Raw genomic sequence first — 19,179 nt, forward strand, 5'->3', positions numbered from 1 at the left:
CCTTACAATTTTGGCAATTGTAAATTCTTATTGGAGTTCCCCTCCTTTTTTTGAAGAGTATATTTAAGTATAACAAAAGTAGAGAGTTAATCACTTTGTTATGTTTTCGTTCACCTGTTTGAACTTGGAAGTACACTATAAACTAGTTAATAGGTCATGAATTAGTCTCAGGGAAGTGATGGGAAGCCAGACTGATACATGTATCTTGGTTGGAAATTAACATGAAAACCATGGTCGCCAGCAGGACCAGTTGAAGAAAAATCTTACTGGCCCTTCTCAAATTCAACTAGCCCTCCAATTATAAAACTGAAATTTAACTGTGCAGCCAAAATCAAAACTAAAATTTTCTTTGTTGAATAATAACCATGTGTATATATATATAATATATAGTTCGTCTGATTTAAAAGGAAACCGATGAATTGGCATGTAAATGATGTAACTTCATAATGAATAAAGTTAAAATTCATATAAAAACATGTTTTTAAGTTTTAAACCCATACCAACTCAAATAAAAAAAATTGAAAAAAGAAATCCAGTATAAATAAAAATGTTTCTTTGCCAATTAGCATTGAATTATACAGATTAAATCTCATTTTTAATACAGGGGTGAAGACAAAATGCTAGAACAGCTAAGGTATGCATCTTGACTAGTATTGTTTCTGAAGTACGAAGAGAATAAAGGTAGATCTGTGCGTGCTGTAGTATATAACCTAGTCTTAAGGTTGCAGTCCTCTTTGTGGCGATGCAAGAGAGATGAAATAAACTTTGTGGTGATGCATGAGGGGTAAAATATCTAGTAAAGAATTTCCTCAGGAGTGGCTGTCCTATAGATGAAGCACGCACACGTGTGCACTTAATTTGGATACTGTAAATGCTACTGTAGTAGGCTAGTAATAAAATAAATATCTGAAATCTTTATCAAAATATATGATGTTTTTTTGTTATATTACAAAGCATAAAAACGTACTTATTGTTTATTACAGTAATATGTGGACGGTTATGTCATCATGTAAGTCTTGGTGTCACTTTAGATCTAATCCGTTCTTATTTCATGCAAATCGCTTAAATTTAAAACAATACCAACGACAATCAATTAACCTTTGGAATAATTAAGCCCTGTAGTGATGGAAACTTTTATTGTTATTTTTACATGGGCACATGCCCTAACATTAGGGTGAATTAAAACTACAAAATAGATTTTGATTTTGTTCCAGAAGCTAATTAAATATGATTCCTTTTTATCATAACAATGTATTACAATTGTCAAATAGTAGCTCTACCTGATAATTATGGCATATGTAGTCCATTCCAATAAGCCAACCACTTCCAGATTTTAAAAATACATGCAGTGTCTTCAGTACATTCGATTCAGTTTCAGTCTTTCTTTCTCAAAGTTCTGGTACCTTACTCGCCAGACCTTAAAATCTGTGATCACCCAACGGACTACCTTTGTAAAATTCTCAACTGCTAATTTTCAACTGATGTATGTGGCTTCCCTTAAACAGCAAGGTCTGGGAATTTAATATTATGGCAACACCATGCAAATTGTATGTATGTGACAGAGATTTAAGTCTATTTATAAATTATAACCATATGCCCCATGGTGTCATAATACTTGTATATATATACACAGTTCTGAAAATTAATTAAGCATGACCTACAGTGACAGTGTGGCTTATATTTCGAAAGTAATTGTGAACATTCTGTGAATAAAAAACACTGAAATTAATGTTCTGTGTACATACAGAGAATATTGAGTTATAAGATTGACAATGCATGACACTGTCGTTACATAATTAGTATTTAATATATTCTAGATAAAAAAAACAAATATGCTGAAAAAGTATGGTAATTAACCATGTAGCTGGAATCACACTGATGTAGTCCTCCAAAGTAATTTATTCATGGGGCATTTCATGGTAATTTTTTGTGACGGACATGACATTTAGACACCATAAAACTATGTTTCCGTGGAAACTTCTGTATATTTTTGTTTACATTTTGTATTAATAGAAACCATGTAAGAGATGTAAGTTTTGTATTTGTATTTTTGGAAGGAAGGAAATGTTTTATTTAACAACACACTCAAAACATTTTATTTACGGTTACATGGCGTCAGACATGGTTAAGGACCACGCGGATATTGAGAGAGGAAACCCACTGTCACCACTTCATGGGCTACTCTTTTCGATTAGCAGCAAGGGATCTTTTATATATGCACCATCCCACAGACAGGGTAGCACATACCACGGCCTTTGATATACCAATCGTGATGCACTGGCTGGAATGAGAAATAGCCCAATGGGCCCACCAACGGGGATCGATCCCACACCGACCACACATCGAGCAAGCACTGTACCACTGGGCTACGTCTCGCCCCCTTGTATTTTTGGATACATTTTCATATTAATGAGTGACGGACGCCAGACATTTTTGTGCATGTTCAGCCTACAAACGCTGCTCTCCTGTATCTCCTATTTTATATCCCAATAATTATTTTGTTCGATCACTATATTGTTTTACAATGGCATGCAGAGAAAATAAATAGACAGTTGATATAATTTAATAATCAATTATTAATCAAAGGTACCGTGACAGAAGTGACATTTTGTCAAGATTCAAAGTTACCTCATAAAATGATAGAAATCTTGATATAAAACATAATGATGACATCTGATTAAACTTTATAATGTGCAACAAATCATAGTTATATATTATACTAGTAGAATTAATATATCCTACAGTGTAAAGGCGGAGTCTGGCTGAAATTTATTATTCAGACCTGATTATCTGAAAAAGTCCTACTATAAAGTAAAATTAAAATGAGCAGAAATCACTTTGTTCCTGTAGTCAATCCATGCACACTGAAATGAAAAATTCTAAGCTTATGAAATCACCCACTTTTGCAATGAATAATGTGACTGAAAATAATACATATGTTTAAACAATCAAAATCTTGGCACATCCATCACAAAAATGTTAAAATTTCATCAATTTCACATGCAATTCTTCAAAATTAAATTCACAATTTTTTAAAACAAAGAAGTAGAAAATACATGAGGTTTTGTTTTTAACTTTATAACTTTTAGATGAAACTAAAGTTTTATTATCAAAAATGTGACGGACGTGACAGTTCAAATTTATTATAAAAATCAATTAACTAATCATAATTTATGACTAAAAATGCTATGCACAAGCTATAAGGGTATGAAGGTTTATATGTTATGGTAAAGATTTTCCATATGTTTAATCAATCAAAATCTTGGCAAATTTATATTCTTATGTCATGTCAATCACAAAAATGTCATATCCTTCACAAAAAATATTTTTAAATTTCCTCAATTTCACATGAAATTCTTCAAAATTAAATTCACAATCTTTTAAAACAAAGAAGTAGAAAATACACGAGGTTTTGTTTTTAATTTTATAATTTTTAGATAAAACTAACTTTTAATTATTATCAAAAATGTGATGGATTTCAAATTAGTTATAAAAATCAAGTTACAAGGGTATGAAGATTTATATGTCTGTAGTAAAGATTTTCCATATGTTTAATCAGTCATTCTTGGCAAATTTATATTGTTATATGTCACGTCCGTCACAAAAATCTGTCAGAAAAAGTATTTTCAAATTTTACATGAAATTCTTCAAAATTAAATTCACAGTCTTTTAAACCAGATAAAGAAGTAAAAAAAAATGAAGGAAGGAAGGAAATGTTTTATTTAACGATGCACTCAACACATTTTATTTACGGTTATATGGCATCAGACATACATGTATGGTTAAGGACCACACATATTTTGAGAGAGGAAACCCTCTGTTGCCACTTCATGGGCTACTCTTTTCGATTAGAAGCAAGGGATCTTTTATATGCACCATCCCACAGACAGAATAGTACATACCATGGCCTTTGTTACACCAGTTGATGAGCACTGGCTGGAACGAAAAATAGCCCAATGGGTCCACCAACAGGGATCGATCCTAGACCAACCGCACATCAAGCAAACACTTTGCCACTGGGCTACGTCCAGCCCCTGAAAATGCATGAGGTTTTGTTTCTAACTTTATAACTTTTAGAGAAAAATAAACTTTTAATATCAAAAACGTGATGGATGTGACACTTCAAATTAGTTATAAAAATCAGTTAACAAATTAAATAATTCTTAATAACAAATTTCATGCACAAGCTACAAGAGTATGAAGGTTTCTATGTCTATAGTAAAGATTTTCTTCATTATCGATTTTTAATAAAGATATTAAAAAAATAGTAAATGTCATGTCCGTCACAATCTTTGTTATGTTTTGGCAAAAAGATCCTTACAAGTCTCCCTAGTATAGTGTAGATGTCTAAATTAGACATATTCAAGACCTTTATGATGTTTACTTTCATATGATGTAAAGATTCTATGTAAATGTAATGCTTTTTATTTTCATAGTCGCGGACCAAATACCATGAAATGCCCCTCCATCTCAATAAATACCCAGTAAATATAGAGTACATAAATGTACAATTATATGTAAAAACTCTCAATATCGGGTTTAAGCCAGTATGAACAGTTACTTCTAGACTTCATTTTGTCTGCAGTACAATTCAAGTGGTGCTTTTTTTTTAAATTTCCAGGTGTATACAATGTATTTACTTTGTTTTGCTTTGTTAAGAAATTTCCTTTTTATTAAAAAAAATTTGTGTGTATTTTTCAGAAAAATAAACTATCCTTGAAGAACGCCTGTGACCTTCACCTTATATGTAAGTTTAATTGATTGTCTACATTATATTACATCCTACTACATGGCTCTGAAAATTGTGAGAACAATATTAAATATTTTCATAATTTGCATTAATGTAGGACATTGAAATGGTCATGATGAGTTATGCGAAAATGGAATAAATTACTTCAACTTGTTTTTTTGCGTAACCCGTTAATGGTTTATGTAAATTGTCAATTTAATCTCAGGGCAGCATGGCGCTGATTAAGGCAAGATGACACTAGACTATTGAGGCATGGTGCAGCACCATGATAAAACAAGCTAGGGAAAACACTCAGGGCAGCATGGCGCTGATTAAGGCAAGATGACACTAGACTATTGAGGCATGGTGCTGCACCATGCTAAAACAAACTAGGGAAAACACTCAGGTCAGAATGGCGCTGATTAAGGCAAGATGACACTAGACTATTGAGGCATGGTGCTGCACCATGCTAAAACAAACTAGGGAAAACACTACAGTGAGTGGCTCATTCCCTTTAACTACAATGTATGTATATGCAGGGACCATTTTGTTCAGTATCGAGTCATGAGAAAGTGTTGGAGATTGCTACACAATTTTAAAACATGAAACAGTAGTTGCTAATCAATTTTCAATTGACTAGAAATACCATTCTCACTAAGCAAAATTTCTAAAGCAAAATGTTCCATGACAATGTCATGTATACATCCGTCAGCTAGAAATGCCATTATATCCTTTAGTATAAAAAGTGTCCCCTAAATGAAACTGTTTTCTAATAATTTCAACTCGTGTCCTCTGAAATGCAATGTTGATTTTTGTGTCTGTCGGTCCATCAGCCTTTAATTTTTTCATCTGTCACACTTATAGTTTTCTTGATTATTATTATTATTACTTTTTTGAATGCCTCAAGATATTGAGTTGAAATTTACCCATTTTTCACAGTTATGTCCCTTGAACTTCAGAGATTTGAAAATTTACAGTACTCTGATGAGAATGGTTGTTAATTAATTAATGTAATAGTATTAATATTCTTATATATATGTGTTTGTTTTGTTTTTAGACACTCAGCTGCACTCAACCAGCAAACATTGGACCGTTTACCAGCTTTTCACAGGACATGGTGAAGGTTGTATTTTATGTGTACATGCAAGACTAGCTCTGGGTGTACCAAATATTTCGCCAACTTATCTATTAAACTTAAAAATTGCTGAAACCTACCATTATTTTAAAGAAAGTATCAATTATTACACAAAATTATTTCGCGAAATTAAAATTAAATTCACCATTTGTACTTAAAATTCGCCATTGGAAAATTTGGCGAGTGGCAGCCCTGACATATATTGATTTTGATTTTTTATTGATTTTTTGAGTTGGTGACCTATCACCCATCTGTCATATATTGGTCCTTGCATATATAATAATATTATAAGCAGGATTTGCCTCAATCAGTTGAGTGCTCGCTTGAGGTGCTTGCGTTGCAGGGTCAAACTACCTTTATGGATCCATTCAACTGATTTTATTTTCTCATTCCAACCAACTGGTCAAAGGCTGTGGTATGTGCTTTCCTGTCTGTGGGAAAGTGCATATAAAAGACCCCTTTCTGCATTAGGAAAAAATGAAACAGGTTTTCTCTGATGACTACGTGTCAGAATTGCCAACTCTTTGACATCCAATAGCCGATTAATTAATCAATGTGCTCTAGAAGTGTCGTTACACAAAACCAACAAACAAAAGCTTCTAATAATATTAGTAATTTATTGGCAATGCAAGGCTAGCTCTGGGTGAGCTGAAAATTCTGCCAAATTATCTATTAAACTTCAAAAATAGCAACCAAATAATTGTGTTTAAAACTTTGCAATTTTAGCGAGTGACAGAGCTAGCCACTGTGTCAAAAACAAACGTTTTGGAGTATAATATAGACAGTGTGTTGATACATGTTACACAAATACATGTGCTGTTTTTAAATTACCTCCTGTGTTCGCTTACAGATAGAACTGAAGTTCAGATCATCTCCAGACCGGCACAGCTGAGAAAATCTCTCCAGACACAGATGTTGCTGTATGTGGGAGATGTGGTAAGGCTGGGAAAAGACATAGATGAAAATCTTTCAGAATTCCGCATTTTTGTACTGCCCGATTTTGCTACGTTTGATCCCAGCAGTCCGGGTTTTACACCAACATTGCAATCCGGACTTTATACTTACCCAGTAGTCCGGGTTTTATATCAACCACCATTTTGGCGACTCCAAAATGACAGTGGTTATGTTATCAGGCCTTTGGATTTGACGGTAACAATAGTTTCCGGTACCATGTCGGTAAAATCACGGAACCGAAATTTCGTTTCCAATTATTATTATATCGAGTACGACTATTCAACGAAAATAATATTTATATATATATATTTGTTTTTAAATTATGATTCTGATATCACACTACTGGAGAGCATGTTTGACACAATCACAAGGCCCTATTCGGATTGTTGTGTTAACCGAACTTCTTAGTTCAGGTAAATCTGAATCAGAGTTCGAACACGCGCTCAATGAAACATGTGACACATTTGAACAAAAATGACTGCCACTAATTATTTGTAGTGTATCTCTTAAATATAGGAGTCAAGAAATAGTATTTAAATTCAAATACAATTTTGTAGAAAATATTTAACCTTCTGACTAGTATCACTGAAGTCGAAAAAAGTCAACTTCACGCATGTGCATGAGTACATTTGTACTCAAGGTGGCAATTGAATAGGTCCACTATTTCCTGTAGTTTCATTATGGGAGAAAATGACATAGGCCTAAACTATTATAATTAAATAAGTATTTTTATTTAGATGTCAAAATCACAATGGCATGTGTATAATGAAAGGGCGTTCCGAAAATCAAGTTTATATTGAGTTTGAAAACATGTCTCTTTGCACCAAATTTTGCTATAATAATTTAAATCAGTGGTATTAAAAATGGGTCCCTATGACTTGTTTTCACGGAACCTAAAACCAGTTTCCGATGGGTTCCCATGATCACAAGGCACGGAACCAAAAAAGTGTTTCCCATGAAATTTGAAATCCTAAGGCCTGGTTATCCACATATGTTATCTTCATCACCATTGGTCCGTTTTGATCCCCCGAGATCTGTGAGCAGTGTAAATGTGCGTACTTGTTTGGAAAAAAGCGGCATATACTGGTCGATACGCTCTCGCGTAACTGGCATATTAATACTTGCTAGCCAAACAAGTGACAGTGGTGAATTTGTTCGCAAATTCCAATAAGGCAGTCAGTGTTTTGTAACCGGTGTCTGCCGCTCACATTTTTTTTAATAATAAACCAAAAAATCTTAAACTGATCTAAACTGATAATTTAGAAAAGGATTATTTTGTTTACTCAGCTGCCACAAAATCGTCTTTCAGGCCATTATACTTTTAAAAATTTACCGGGGAGGGGATCATGCCCTGATAATCCCCTAGGAGTCTTAACTGCCTTGCACTATTATTTATAACCTGCTAAACATTATGTCCTTTTAAACTAATTTCTAAATAAGCCGCTGTAATTTTCAGTATTTTTTGGGATGGGACATTCTCATCTATGAAAAGAAAGGAATGTTTGTTTAACAACACCTCTGCACGTTCTCAATACTACTTGATGGTCGTACAGTGTTCTCGCTGCTCTATTTAAGGAGGGCGCACCGCCCCGCTTTCGTGTTTTGCTATCCCGCTTTCGAATTTTGCCAAACCACTAACCCCCCTATTTTTTCCCGTGTAAACTCGATGCAATTTCATAAGTTAGTGTGTTTTATCAAACGAAACCAGCCCCAACTGGTGTAACAAAGGCCCTGGTATGTACTATCCTGTCTGTGGGATGGTGCATATAAAAGATCCCTTGCTGCTAATCGAAAAGAGTAGCCCATGAAGTGGCGACAGCGGGTTTCCTCTCTCAATATCTGTGTTGTCCGTAACCATATGACTGACGCCATATAACCTTAAATACAATGTGTTGAGTGCGTCGTTAAATAAAATATTTCCTTTTTGCTTTTTACCACCATTGATATGAAACTTGTGGCGATGAAGTCCTGCATGCACTGCATGTCTTTCTTGTTAAAAGAAGAACTTCCCCACACCACGATATACCCAAAACTGCCGAAACTAATAAGGAACCTTGGCTGTGCATACATCGACAACAAGAACGTGCAACCAAATGTCACCTATGAATCGGAGGAAGAAGTTCAAAAGATTGTGCCTTCTTTTGGTAAGTAACATTATATTAGTCCATTCAAGTTTGATAATTTCATATAATTTATTACACATTTAATGTACCGTATTTAGTTTTTTTCAGTGTTTATGATTATTGGAAATAATTTTTTATTTATTTCATGAACTCATTTACACAGGTGATGTCATAATTGATCACATTGTCAAGGAAATTCAAGCCAGTCCAGTTATAGCAGTCCTGATTGATGAAACGACCGACGTTGCAGTGTTGAAACAGTTATGCATCTACATGTATGTCAAGTACCTTCATGACAATAAGCCGAAGATTGCCTTTCTCACTTTAACCGAGGTAAATTACCCCAATATAATTAAATTATTCTCATTGGTTATTGTTAAAGATAATAAATAGAGGATTCGTCACAAGTATTTTTTAATATGGAAAATATCAACCGGGTCTTATGTTAATCTGTATTTGTCGAGGCTCTGCTGAGACAAATACCGATTAACTAGACGAGGTTGATATTTTACATATTAAAAAACACGAGTAGCGAATTCTATTTATCCTATAACACATCTAAAATAATATTCTAATTAATTTTTTAGTAAATCACAGTACTAAAGTCGTCGCCATCGATAATATGACGTCATCATGATTAGTGTTGCACACCCAGAAAATGGGTGTGGTTGAAATATATAAAAACAAGTTAAGTTGGTGGTCATCAGATTTATTGCGCTGTATTGACAATATGGCGTCGAGACAAGCGACGCATGTGCTATGACGTCATTATAAACAACTTCTAAGGCATATGTCATAACAATTACCCATGCATACTAAACAGCTTCAATGTAGAAACTAAGGTGATGTGTGGAGTTATCTCCCCTTCAGAGTACAAAGTGATGACACATGGAGTTATCTCCGTTTCAATATAATGCACAAACGTTTTAAAGTACAAGCTGATATAACATGTAGGGTTATCTCCCCTTGCAATAGTTTACACACTGTTTACATATTGTATTGAAAACACCATCTCTTCGCTATTATTAATGTGTATCAAAACAACCAAATATTAAACAGATAACTAGTAACTCATGAACTTGATAACTCCTACTAAAACTAACTTGAATAACTAATGAAGTTGGCAATATCAATTCCCAAATAATAATTGTACTTCTCCTACTGTACAATATAAAATACACTTCACAGAGTTTATATTTAGAATTGAACATGTTTCAAATATTTTTATATTAAATCTTAATGATAATACAGATAACAGTTAATTCTCTATTAAAATGCAGTATTTCACATCACAAATAGACGGTGCGCCTTTAAACCACTGCTTCAGTGATCAACCGCCATTATGCTGTTCTGAAAATAGCACACTTTCACACCAGGCTTCACCCTGTTGCTACACGATCTAAAATACTGCTACATGATACAAAATACAGATATATGCATCAACAACCTACTATACCCATTACAACATACATACAAGGTGTTTTGGAAAGCTAAAAGATTGATATAGAGAATGCCCATAATATCGCAGGTGCGTTCGACAGTTCAAACGGACTATCTTGCAAATTTCTAAAACAACTGTTCCTAGTGAACCGAACACATTATAATCTATTCTAGTACATGGGGAACATGTTTGCGAGTGTGTTTTGATGCTTTTACATACCTGAAATATATAAAAACAAGTTAAGTTGGTGGTCATCGGATTTATTCCGCTGTAATGACAATATGGCGTCGAGACAAGCGACACATGTGCTATGACGTCATTACTTCTTGTGGTTACTTCTGCCGACGACACATTGAAACATTTAAAGTAGTCTTACTCTGTTGGTTCAATTATAAAAAAATTATATAGGGGTAACCTAAAACTCTAATAAAAATACAAACAACTATTGGTTAGTTTGACCAGTTCAACATTAGCACAGATTATTTTGACGTAGGCATTTTAAACAAATCATTGAAAACGTTACGCTCAGGTACACAGGTCTTGTTGGTTTGTAAGCAAATGACCCATCCACAGCAACACATTACCTAGAAACCTTGTAAATTTGCATACCATTATTAACCGGGTTAATAAAGTAAATTATCACATGGGTTTATGACATGGATATCATGGGTAAGTTATAGGATAAATAAATATATTATTGTATATATTAATAAGTTGACATGCTTGTAGTTAAGATACATTTGGTTTTGTCTTTTTATGACAGTGATTGAAAGTCATGGTTAGTCTTAATAATTATATTTTTTAATTATATCTATTTTTAGTTACCAGATGGCAAAATCTGAAACCATCTACAAGGCTGTGGTCAACATTTTGGGTGATTTGAAGATTTCTCTGGCAGAAAAGCTGATTGCTTTCGGAACTGATGGTGCCAATGCCATGCTGGGAAAACATAATGGTGTAGCAGCATTGTTGAAACAAAGGGTAATTATTTAGTTGACTAAGTTCCATAATTGTTTTTTTTTTTTATTTCCAGTTACATGGTTTAATTCTATAAATATTTTGACGTGTTTTTGCCATTTTTATATATATTTTCAGATATGTCCCAATCTGGTTGCCAACCACTGTGTTGCACACCGACTTGTATTAGCCAGTGCTCAAACAGCAAAAGAGATTGAACCCATAAAGCAATTCAACTATCTTCTGCAACAGATATACAAATCTTACGATAACAGTGATGTTAACCTATTTGTAGCCTGGAGCCCGGACTTTGCTAGGAGACAAAAACAAAGCCTGAATGTTAATGCCGAGGTGTACATTGTTCATATTTGGCACAAAGATACACCTCAACACTTCCATGTAAAATGACCGAAAAGCTGCATGTGACTTGACTCTTGGAGTTCAGAGGCTTTTTGGCAAGCGATGGGGAAAATGCGACTTTTTATTGCGAATATATTAAAAACGGGTAAATGTTTTTAAATTTATTTCATTGATACTTCATATATATTGTAAAAGGTATACGTAGATACCAAACAATAGTGAATTACGTTTTTGATAAATGTAGACCTTTAACAACACTTAATCTTTATACCTTTGTATAATGGACATGTTTACCAAGTAATAATGTTGTTGTCATTATACTGTGAACCATTGAAAATATCTTCTTTTGCACTCAATCTTGATGTTGATGTTTGTTTTCATTTTGGTACCTTACAGGTATATGCTCCATTCCTTCAAGGATTAATGCAGGAAGGAAATGTTCTATTTAACGACACACTCAACACATTTTAATTACGGTTATATGGTTAAGGACCACACAGATATTGAGAGAAGAAACCCGCTGTCGCCACTTCATAGGCTACTCTTTTCGATTAGCAGCAAGGGATCTTTTATATGCACCATCCCACAGACAGGATACCACGGCCTTTGATATGCCAGTCGTGGTGCACTGGCTGGAGCGAGAAATAGCCAAATGGGCCCACTGACGGGGATCGATCCCAAACCGACCGCACATCAAGCGAACGCTTTACCGCTGGGCTACGTCCCACCCCTCAAGGATTAATGATTGAAATTGAAAGCTGATTTCCAGACCCAGACACCCTGTCTTCATTCAAGCTGTTTGATCCTGAAGTGATGCCAGACGTTGAATTACACAAACTGGACAACTATGGAAATGAGGATACTACTATAAGTGCTAATTACATGGATACAGTTTTTATTTTTGTCACAGCCAACAGTTTCATACATCTGACTTAATTTGTGTTAATTTTAATCTTTCTGTTGTGTATTTTCAGTCACTGGCTGCTCACTTCACCAACAAAGTGGAAGAGGATGAAGTTAAACTGGAGTGAAGTAGATTTCTGCCATTCCTCCACAGAAAGAAAAACAAAGGAGAAACTGTTGATGACATTTTGGCATTCCTGGTATCTGACAACAACCAGCCACAGTTGCAGACTCTTGCAAAGATTTGTCTGGTCTTACCAATGTCCACAGCTGGTATGTCTGTCTATAATATAGTTATACAAATATTTTATTGTAAATAAGCATTTTGAACACACAAAAACCTACAATGTATTTACTTGGTAAGACAGAGCAGTGCTTTCTGTTGTTTTAATTAGTATTCTTATTTCTTTACAGATTGTGAGAGAGGATATTTTGCACTCAAACAAATCAAGACATGACTGAGGAATTGATTATCACAAAGCATTTTCAACAATCTCAAGCTAGTGTCTGTTGAATGAGAAGAGGAGACATTCAACCTTGACGCTGTGCACAGATGGCATGCCAAGGGAAATAGGAAGATTGATTTTTGTGTGTGAATGGACTATAAGGAGCAACCCACATTACTAATTAATGTATATAAAAGTGTTTTAACCAACAGTTCTAGTTCATTAGTTTTTTCTTCAAGACAGAGTTGGGTCAGAATTTTAATTATTATTTTTTGTGGGTGGTGTGGGGTGACCGCCCTCCTTTAATTTTTGGCCAGCGAGAACACTGTCATGTGTAAATTTTTGTAGATCTGAGACATGGTCATACATTCAAAGCTTGGAGAAAATGTGCTTCAGAATTTTATTAGTTGGCTCACTTTAGATAAAGCCAGTGTGTTGTGTAAATACAAAACATACATTCCACCCCTCACATTTTTCAATTCTTGATCCGATCTCGGGGGACAATATTTCCAAATGCAGGCCGTAGGATTTCAAATTTCATGGGAAACACTTTCGGTTCAGTGCCCTGTGATCGTGGGAACCCATGGGAAACTGATTTTACAAAATAATTATATATATATTTTTTCGTTGAATAGTCGTACTCTTATAATAATCCTTGGAAAAAAAATTTTGGTTCTGTGATTTTACCGACACTTTACCGGAAACTATCGCTTCCATGAAATCCGAAGGCCTGCAAATGTCAGGTAACCGAAAGTCAATTAATGAATGTGATTTTTACCATCGTTCGTGATCATCCGATTAAATTAATTATACTTGCATAATCAGTGAGTTGTAAATGTAACACTTGCATAGCACTGATGTTGCAGGGCTTGAACTTCAGAATTTGTCGCCTGCAGCAATATTTAAAAAACGGTGCCATTGGTAAAACGGCTCACTGACAGAAAGTTTGAGCCTGCATACAGCAGGGTTTTTTTTTTAGTGACTTTTTGCAGCAAATCAACATGACTGAAAGGTGATCTTGCTCTATGTAGATCTATTTCAAAAGCACAAATGTTAAACACTAGCAGATAATATACACCAGGTGTATATAGTTTGCCATTGTTGAGGAGCTTTACCGATGACAGAAAAGTGCTGTTGGTGATGCTCTTGACCTCGACGGCAATTTATATCTCAACAACAGCAGATACCGTTGTTACGTTCGAGCCCTGATGTTGCAAACGTACATTAATTGTAAACTAACTGATTTTGCAATGATGTAGTATTTCGTTTCGTTGTTGTTTTCAGTTTGATTACCGGTGTGATGTGTATTGAGTGTTCAAGAATCGGTCTATAAGATGTTTTAAAGACAGGTGTTTTGGAGTACCAGTACATGAAGATCTGGTGATACTGGTGATCTGGTGATACGTTCACATCACTTTAAAGTTGCTGAAAGTGACAGACCCTACTTTTTAAACGCTGTGTCATATCTTTCACTATTAGAGCCATTTTTTTGAAAATTGAAATTAGACATTATTTGTATTTTATTGTTAAGATTATCCATTTCCATACATCCATAGTGAACCGTGTCATCCTGGTGTTGGTGATACCACGAAATGCATTTTCTTTTCAACTTCACCTGTCCTCAACTTGTCTTCAAACTAGTGCATATTCCCACAAGGACAGTAGTCTGGTTCGAAGATTCTAAGATTCTTCTACTGCGCACCCACTCCTGTCCTTGTCACATGACTGTAACTTCCTTTTTTTTCCCTTCGCTCTTATGGTTTGGATGTCCTGGATTTTTGCTCCGTCGTAATTTGAGCAATCTATCCTTTTTACTTGGTTTATTTGAGACTTTAATGTCTGTAACACATTTCAAAATGTTGTTACTTTATTGTTGTACAACTATTTTGGTTGTAAACACTTTATTAAAGTGTTCTTTCCAAATGATTAACTTGTGTGCCGGTCAACAGTCTTGGTCACCATTTTTAAAATGGCAGCTTCTTGTTTACCGGAATTGTACAGACATATGTTTGTTTTTTCATTACAGAGATAATTGAATATGTCAGACACTAGTTCTACTAGAGTGGTGCATTCTTACACTAAGTGTAAGAAGTTCCTAGCAGGGAAAGACCCGGATGATGCATGTCCAGGTTGCTGCCCATCTTGTAACTTGACGAGATGTCTTTTGTCTTACACTTGGACCGTCTGAGTTTAACAGCTATCTTCGGATCCTCGCCCAGTGGGCTAAGAAGACTGAGCCGACCGTGGCTCCTGCAACTCTGCAGTCTTCCTTTTGGACTTGCAAAAGTACTGTAATCATTTTGCTGAAAGACATTCAATGCAATGTTTGTCAATACGGATGAAGGATGTCGGTCTGGCGGTTTCTGCCAGTCCAACTACTGTCTTTGCAGCTGACCAGTTACTATTGACGGCTCTCATTACGGTGTCTACGGCCCCCATGATCAGCTGCTACTGTTACTTCTGCAGACCAGCAACCACCTACGGCTTCCGTCACGTCGCTTGCTGCAACTGTGCCTACATGTGATACAGAACCCGTGGCTCACGGGACTCGTGCGACTGCATTGAGATGATCATCTCACGAGTTATTCACAGTAGAGACACAGATCCGCAGTTTAGATCAAGCTTCACGAGTGGCCGACGGGTCTTGTCGGGACTGTATGCATTCCGAATCATCACGACCTTCCCGCGCAGCTAATCTGCCACAGGTACCAAGTTGGCTACTTTTCCTGAGGTACACTCCATGATCAAGGGTTTCAAACATGATTATCAGGTCCAGTGTTTTTGACTACCAAAATGGGACTTGAACATGGTTCTGAGGACTTTGTCCAAAGCATCTTACAAGCCCATTGTTGGTGCATCCTTAGAGCTTTTGACAAGGAAGACTGTTCCTGCTGGGGTTCGCTATGGTGGCGAGAGTGTCGGAGATCCATGCTCTGGATGTGGACATGGTGCGGTTCCATAGAGACAACATGCCAGTTTCACTGGGCCTCCTGTTGAACTTTGTTGTTAAGAACCAGCTGCCTGCTTAAGTGCCTCACACCTACGCTGTCCAAGCACTCTCTTCCATCGTCGGTCCGCACGATGTTGAGGACTTGTCATTATGTCCTGTCCTAGCCCTCAATCTTTTCATTGAGAGAACTAAGTCTTTTCGCAAACATCGAAAGTGCCTGCTCCTCTCATGCAACCAGAGCCACTTGAAAGACATCACTAAGAACACAGTGTCTACCTGGATTTGGTCTACGATCCTGTGCTCTTACCAAGCTGAGGGATTACCTGCACTGCAACAGCCTGTTAACAGTATTTTAACAGGGTGTTTTTGGGCCACTGACTCCATCTTCGCCAACTACAATCTGCGAGATGTATCCAACAAAGATGTCGAGGGATTCCATCATTTGGGTCCTGTGGTCGGTTCAAACTCTGGTTAATCCTTGTCGCCGCTGATGTCTGTCGAATTCCGAACTGCACCCCGAAATGTCCAAGGAATCGACAGTTGAGAACTTGACTTTGACAGTTTTGTTTTTGCACCATTCCAAAGTTTTTCCAAGGCTTTTGTCAGGATAACACAAGTCAAGCACTGCACATTGACAAACTGTTTCCACCCAATTGGGCTAACAATTCACTGTTTACTAGTTAGAAAAAACTGGTGGTTGTTTGGTTCAATTTTCTGATGGATGCACCCACAATATTGTTGCGGTTGTTACTAACACAAGAATGACGTGGGAGGTTACCTAACACCTGCATCCCTGGTGGCTATGCTTACCCACCCTGTCAGAACCCAATTGTTGGAGGACGGAATTGCGAGTCGATGCGTACTATGCGGTTTCGTTTATTTCACACCACTGACGGATGCCACCATCACTACTGTTAATACTAACAGCACAGGTTTGGTCTGTTCCAGGCATTCCATAGGGGATGGGTTAACCAAGGCTGGCCTTTTTCTTCCACTGTGTCAGATTCTTACCGGTCCATGGGGAGAAGACGTGTGTATCTTCGGAGTATGGAACCCACAGCTGTTGAATGCTGCACTAGAGTGAGGACAGGTGATGTTGAAGAGAAGTGGAGAAAACTTTGAGTGTTTTCTATTTTATAGATACATCACCTGTCATCAAGGGATGAATCCCACCTGGCCTCCCCGCTTCCAGTTCTGCGTGCGATCCGCTTCAAGAAAAGAAGGAAGTTACGGTCACATGACCGGAACAGGAAGGGATGCGCAGTAGAAGAATCTTAGGTCCTCCCATTGGTTGTTGGGATGTTCGAACCAGACTACTGTCCTTGGGGGAATATACACTAGTTTGAGGACAGGTGATGTATCTATAAAAGAGAAACCACTCCAAAGTGTTCTCCATTTTTATCATTCTAAAAACACATACCTCTGAGAAGTAGCAGTTATGGAGGCAAGCTCTAATCTATTTTAGATGGTACTTCCCTGTTTCAATGTTACAGACTCTCGTTTCACTATTGTAATCAGTGGTGGATCCACAAAATCCATTTAGGTGGGGCCCCCGTGACATGAGACAGAATGTCAAGGGAACTTTGGGGGAGGTTAGGAGGGGGATCGTAACAAAATGAAAATTAATATATAATAAAATTATAACTGTCACAAAATTTGGGGGGGGGCAGGCCCCAGGCCGGCCGCCCCCCCCTTAGATCCGCCTCTGGTAATTTATTCAGATGTGATACAGGTTTATAGATTAATCAAACTTACAAATGTAGTTAATTTTCACGGTTTGAAATTAGGGTCTGCATCTTTAACTGATGGTTCTTCTGTAATAATGTGCCTCGAGTGTGATCTGTGTAATATTTTATGTTTATTTTTAACTAGTTGATCAACATGAACTATTACGCCGGTGCTGTCTGGGGCCGTATTGAGATTCTTGACGACAGGACACCTGGCTATGACCTGAACAGTACCATTTTCCTGGTGGCGTATCCCAGAACACCATACCTAATGCTTCCCAGAATTAAAGTGGGGCTGTTGGACAACGTCTTACAGGTGAGTTCTGTTGGGAACGCTCGAAACAAACATTGCAAGTATTTTCATTAGTGACTTTGAAATGAAGTGCACAGTGTGAAGTTTTTTAATATTCGTGGGATATCATGAGAAATAACTGTAGCTAATAGTTATGAGTATTTAATGCAAATACCCGAAGGTTCATTTGTGCAGACATTTGACAAAATTAAGTTTGATTTATTTAAGGCTGTAATGTAACTTAAAGCATACAGGTCTTAATTGGGGGGCTGGCTTATGGCACTAGGGGAGCACTGCCTCCTCTTCAAGTCTAAAGATTATGCATCCACCCTTCCAGGGGAAAGGTTAATTAATGTAGTGGTCATCTACACACACCTATGTACAAGTAATTGTGGCCAGTGGACCAGATGATTGAATTGAATTAAATATAACTTATTGCATTTAAAGGAAGAATGGGCTGTTTCTCGCTCCAGCCAGTGCTCCACAACTGATGTAACAAAGGCCATGATGTGTACTATCCTGTCTGTGTCATGGTGCATATAAAAGATCCCTTGCTGCTAATCTAAAAGAGTAGCCCATGGAGTGGCGACAGAGGATAAGATAAAAAATCAATATGCTCTAGTGGTGTCGTTAAATAAAACAAACTTCTTCTTATTACAGGCAATTCTGGTTGCATTTGGAGCTGATGCAATAAAACCTCTGAAGTTAACTGGATGTCACGTCAGTTCTTTGGCAGAGCTTGCAATCAACCGCCACTCACAGGTGAGTTACTTCATTTTTTACAAATTAAAACCTCGGTGGACCCATTCTCTGGTTAAGTTTTTTTTTTTTTTTTTTATCCCAGCCAGTGCCCCACAACTGGTATATTAAATTCTGTGGTATGTGCTGTCCTGTCTGTGGGAAAATGCATAGAAAAATGTAGCAGGTTTCCTCAAAAACCAGGTCAAAAATACAAAATGGTTGACATCCAATAGCCGATGATTAATAAACCAATCTCAGACCTTGTCTTTTACGGTGCGTGAGTGCGATCACCCTCGTACAGCGCATGTAAAAATAACGCACATTACACATAGTGCACGTAATATAATGTTGTATATTGATTGCCACTATTTACCCTATGTATCTGACAGAAAGACCGGTTTAATAATACCAGTGAAATAAA

General features: G+C 36.6%; 1 protein-coding gene and 1 long non-coding RNA gene across 3 annotated transcripts in view; both read left to right on the plus strand.

The window, feature by feature from the left end:
• LOC121389434 (centromere protein N-like) overlaps positions 1-19,179 on the plus strand; it is a 36,918-nt gene that overhangs the window by 6,612 nt on the left and 11,127 nt on the right. The window contains exons 2-6 of the mRNA XM_041521062.1: positions 4,702-4,747; positions 5,787-5,852; positions 6,715-6,800; positions 17,871-18,041; positions 18,678-18,779. Coding sequence (XP_041376996.1) covers positions 4,702-4,747; positions 5,787-5,852; positions 6,715-6,800; positions 17,871-18,041; positions 18,678-18,779 — 471 coding nt within the window. The remainder of the gene's footprint in view (positions 1-4,701; positions 4,748-5,786; positions 5,853-6,714; positions 6,801-17,870; positions 18,042-18,677; positions 18,780-19,179) is intronic.
• Positions 8,727-13,259, plus strand: LOC121389437. 2 transcript variants are annotated; one of them, XR_005960065.1, is made up of 4 exons: positions 8,727-9,274; positions 11,204-11,363; positions 12,674-12,875; positions 13,017-13,259. It is a non-coding gene; the product is annotated as an uncharacterized LOC121389437 (long non-coding RNA). The 2 variants fall into 2 exon arrangements; XR_005960066.1 differs by lacking the exons at positions 8,727-9,274; positions 11,204-11,363 and adding an exon at positions 11,390-11,844.

This window comes from Gigantopelta aegis, chromosome 14 (genome assembly GCF_016097555.1).
Source record: "Gigantopelta aegis isolate Gae_Host chromosome 14, Gae_host_genome, whole genome shotgun sequence".
In the NCBI taxonomy this organism is placed as follows: domain Eukaryota; kingdom Metazoa; phylum Mollusca; class Gastropoda; order Neomphalida; family Peltospiridae; genus Gigantopelta; species Gigantopelta aegis.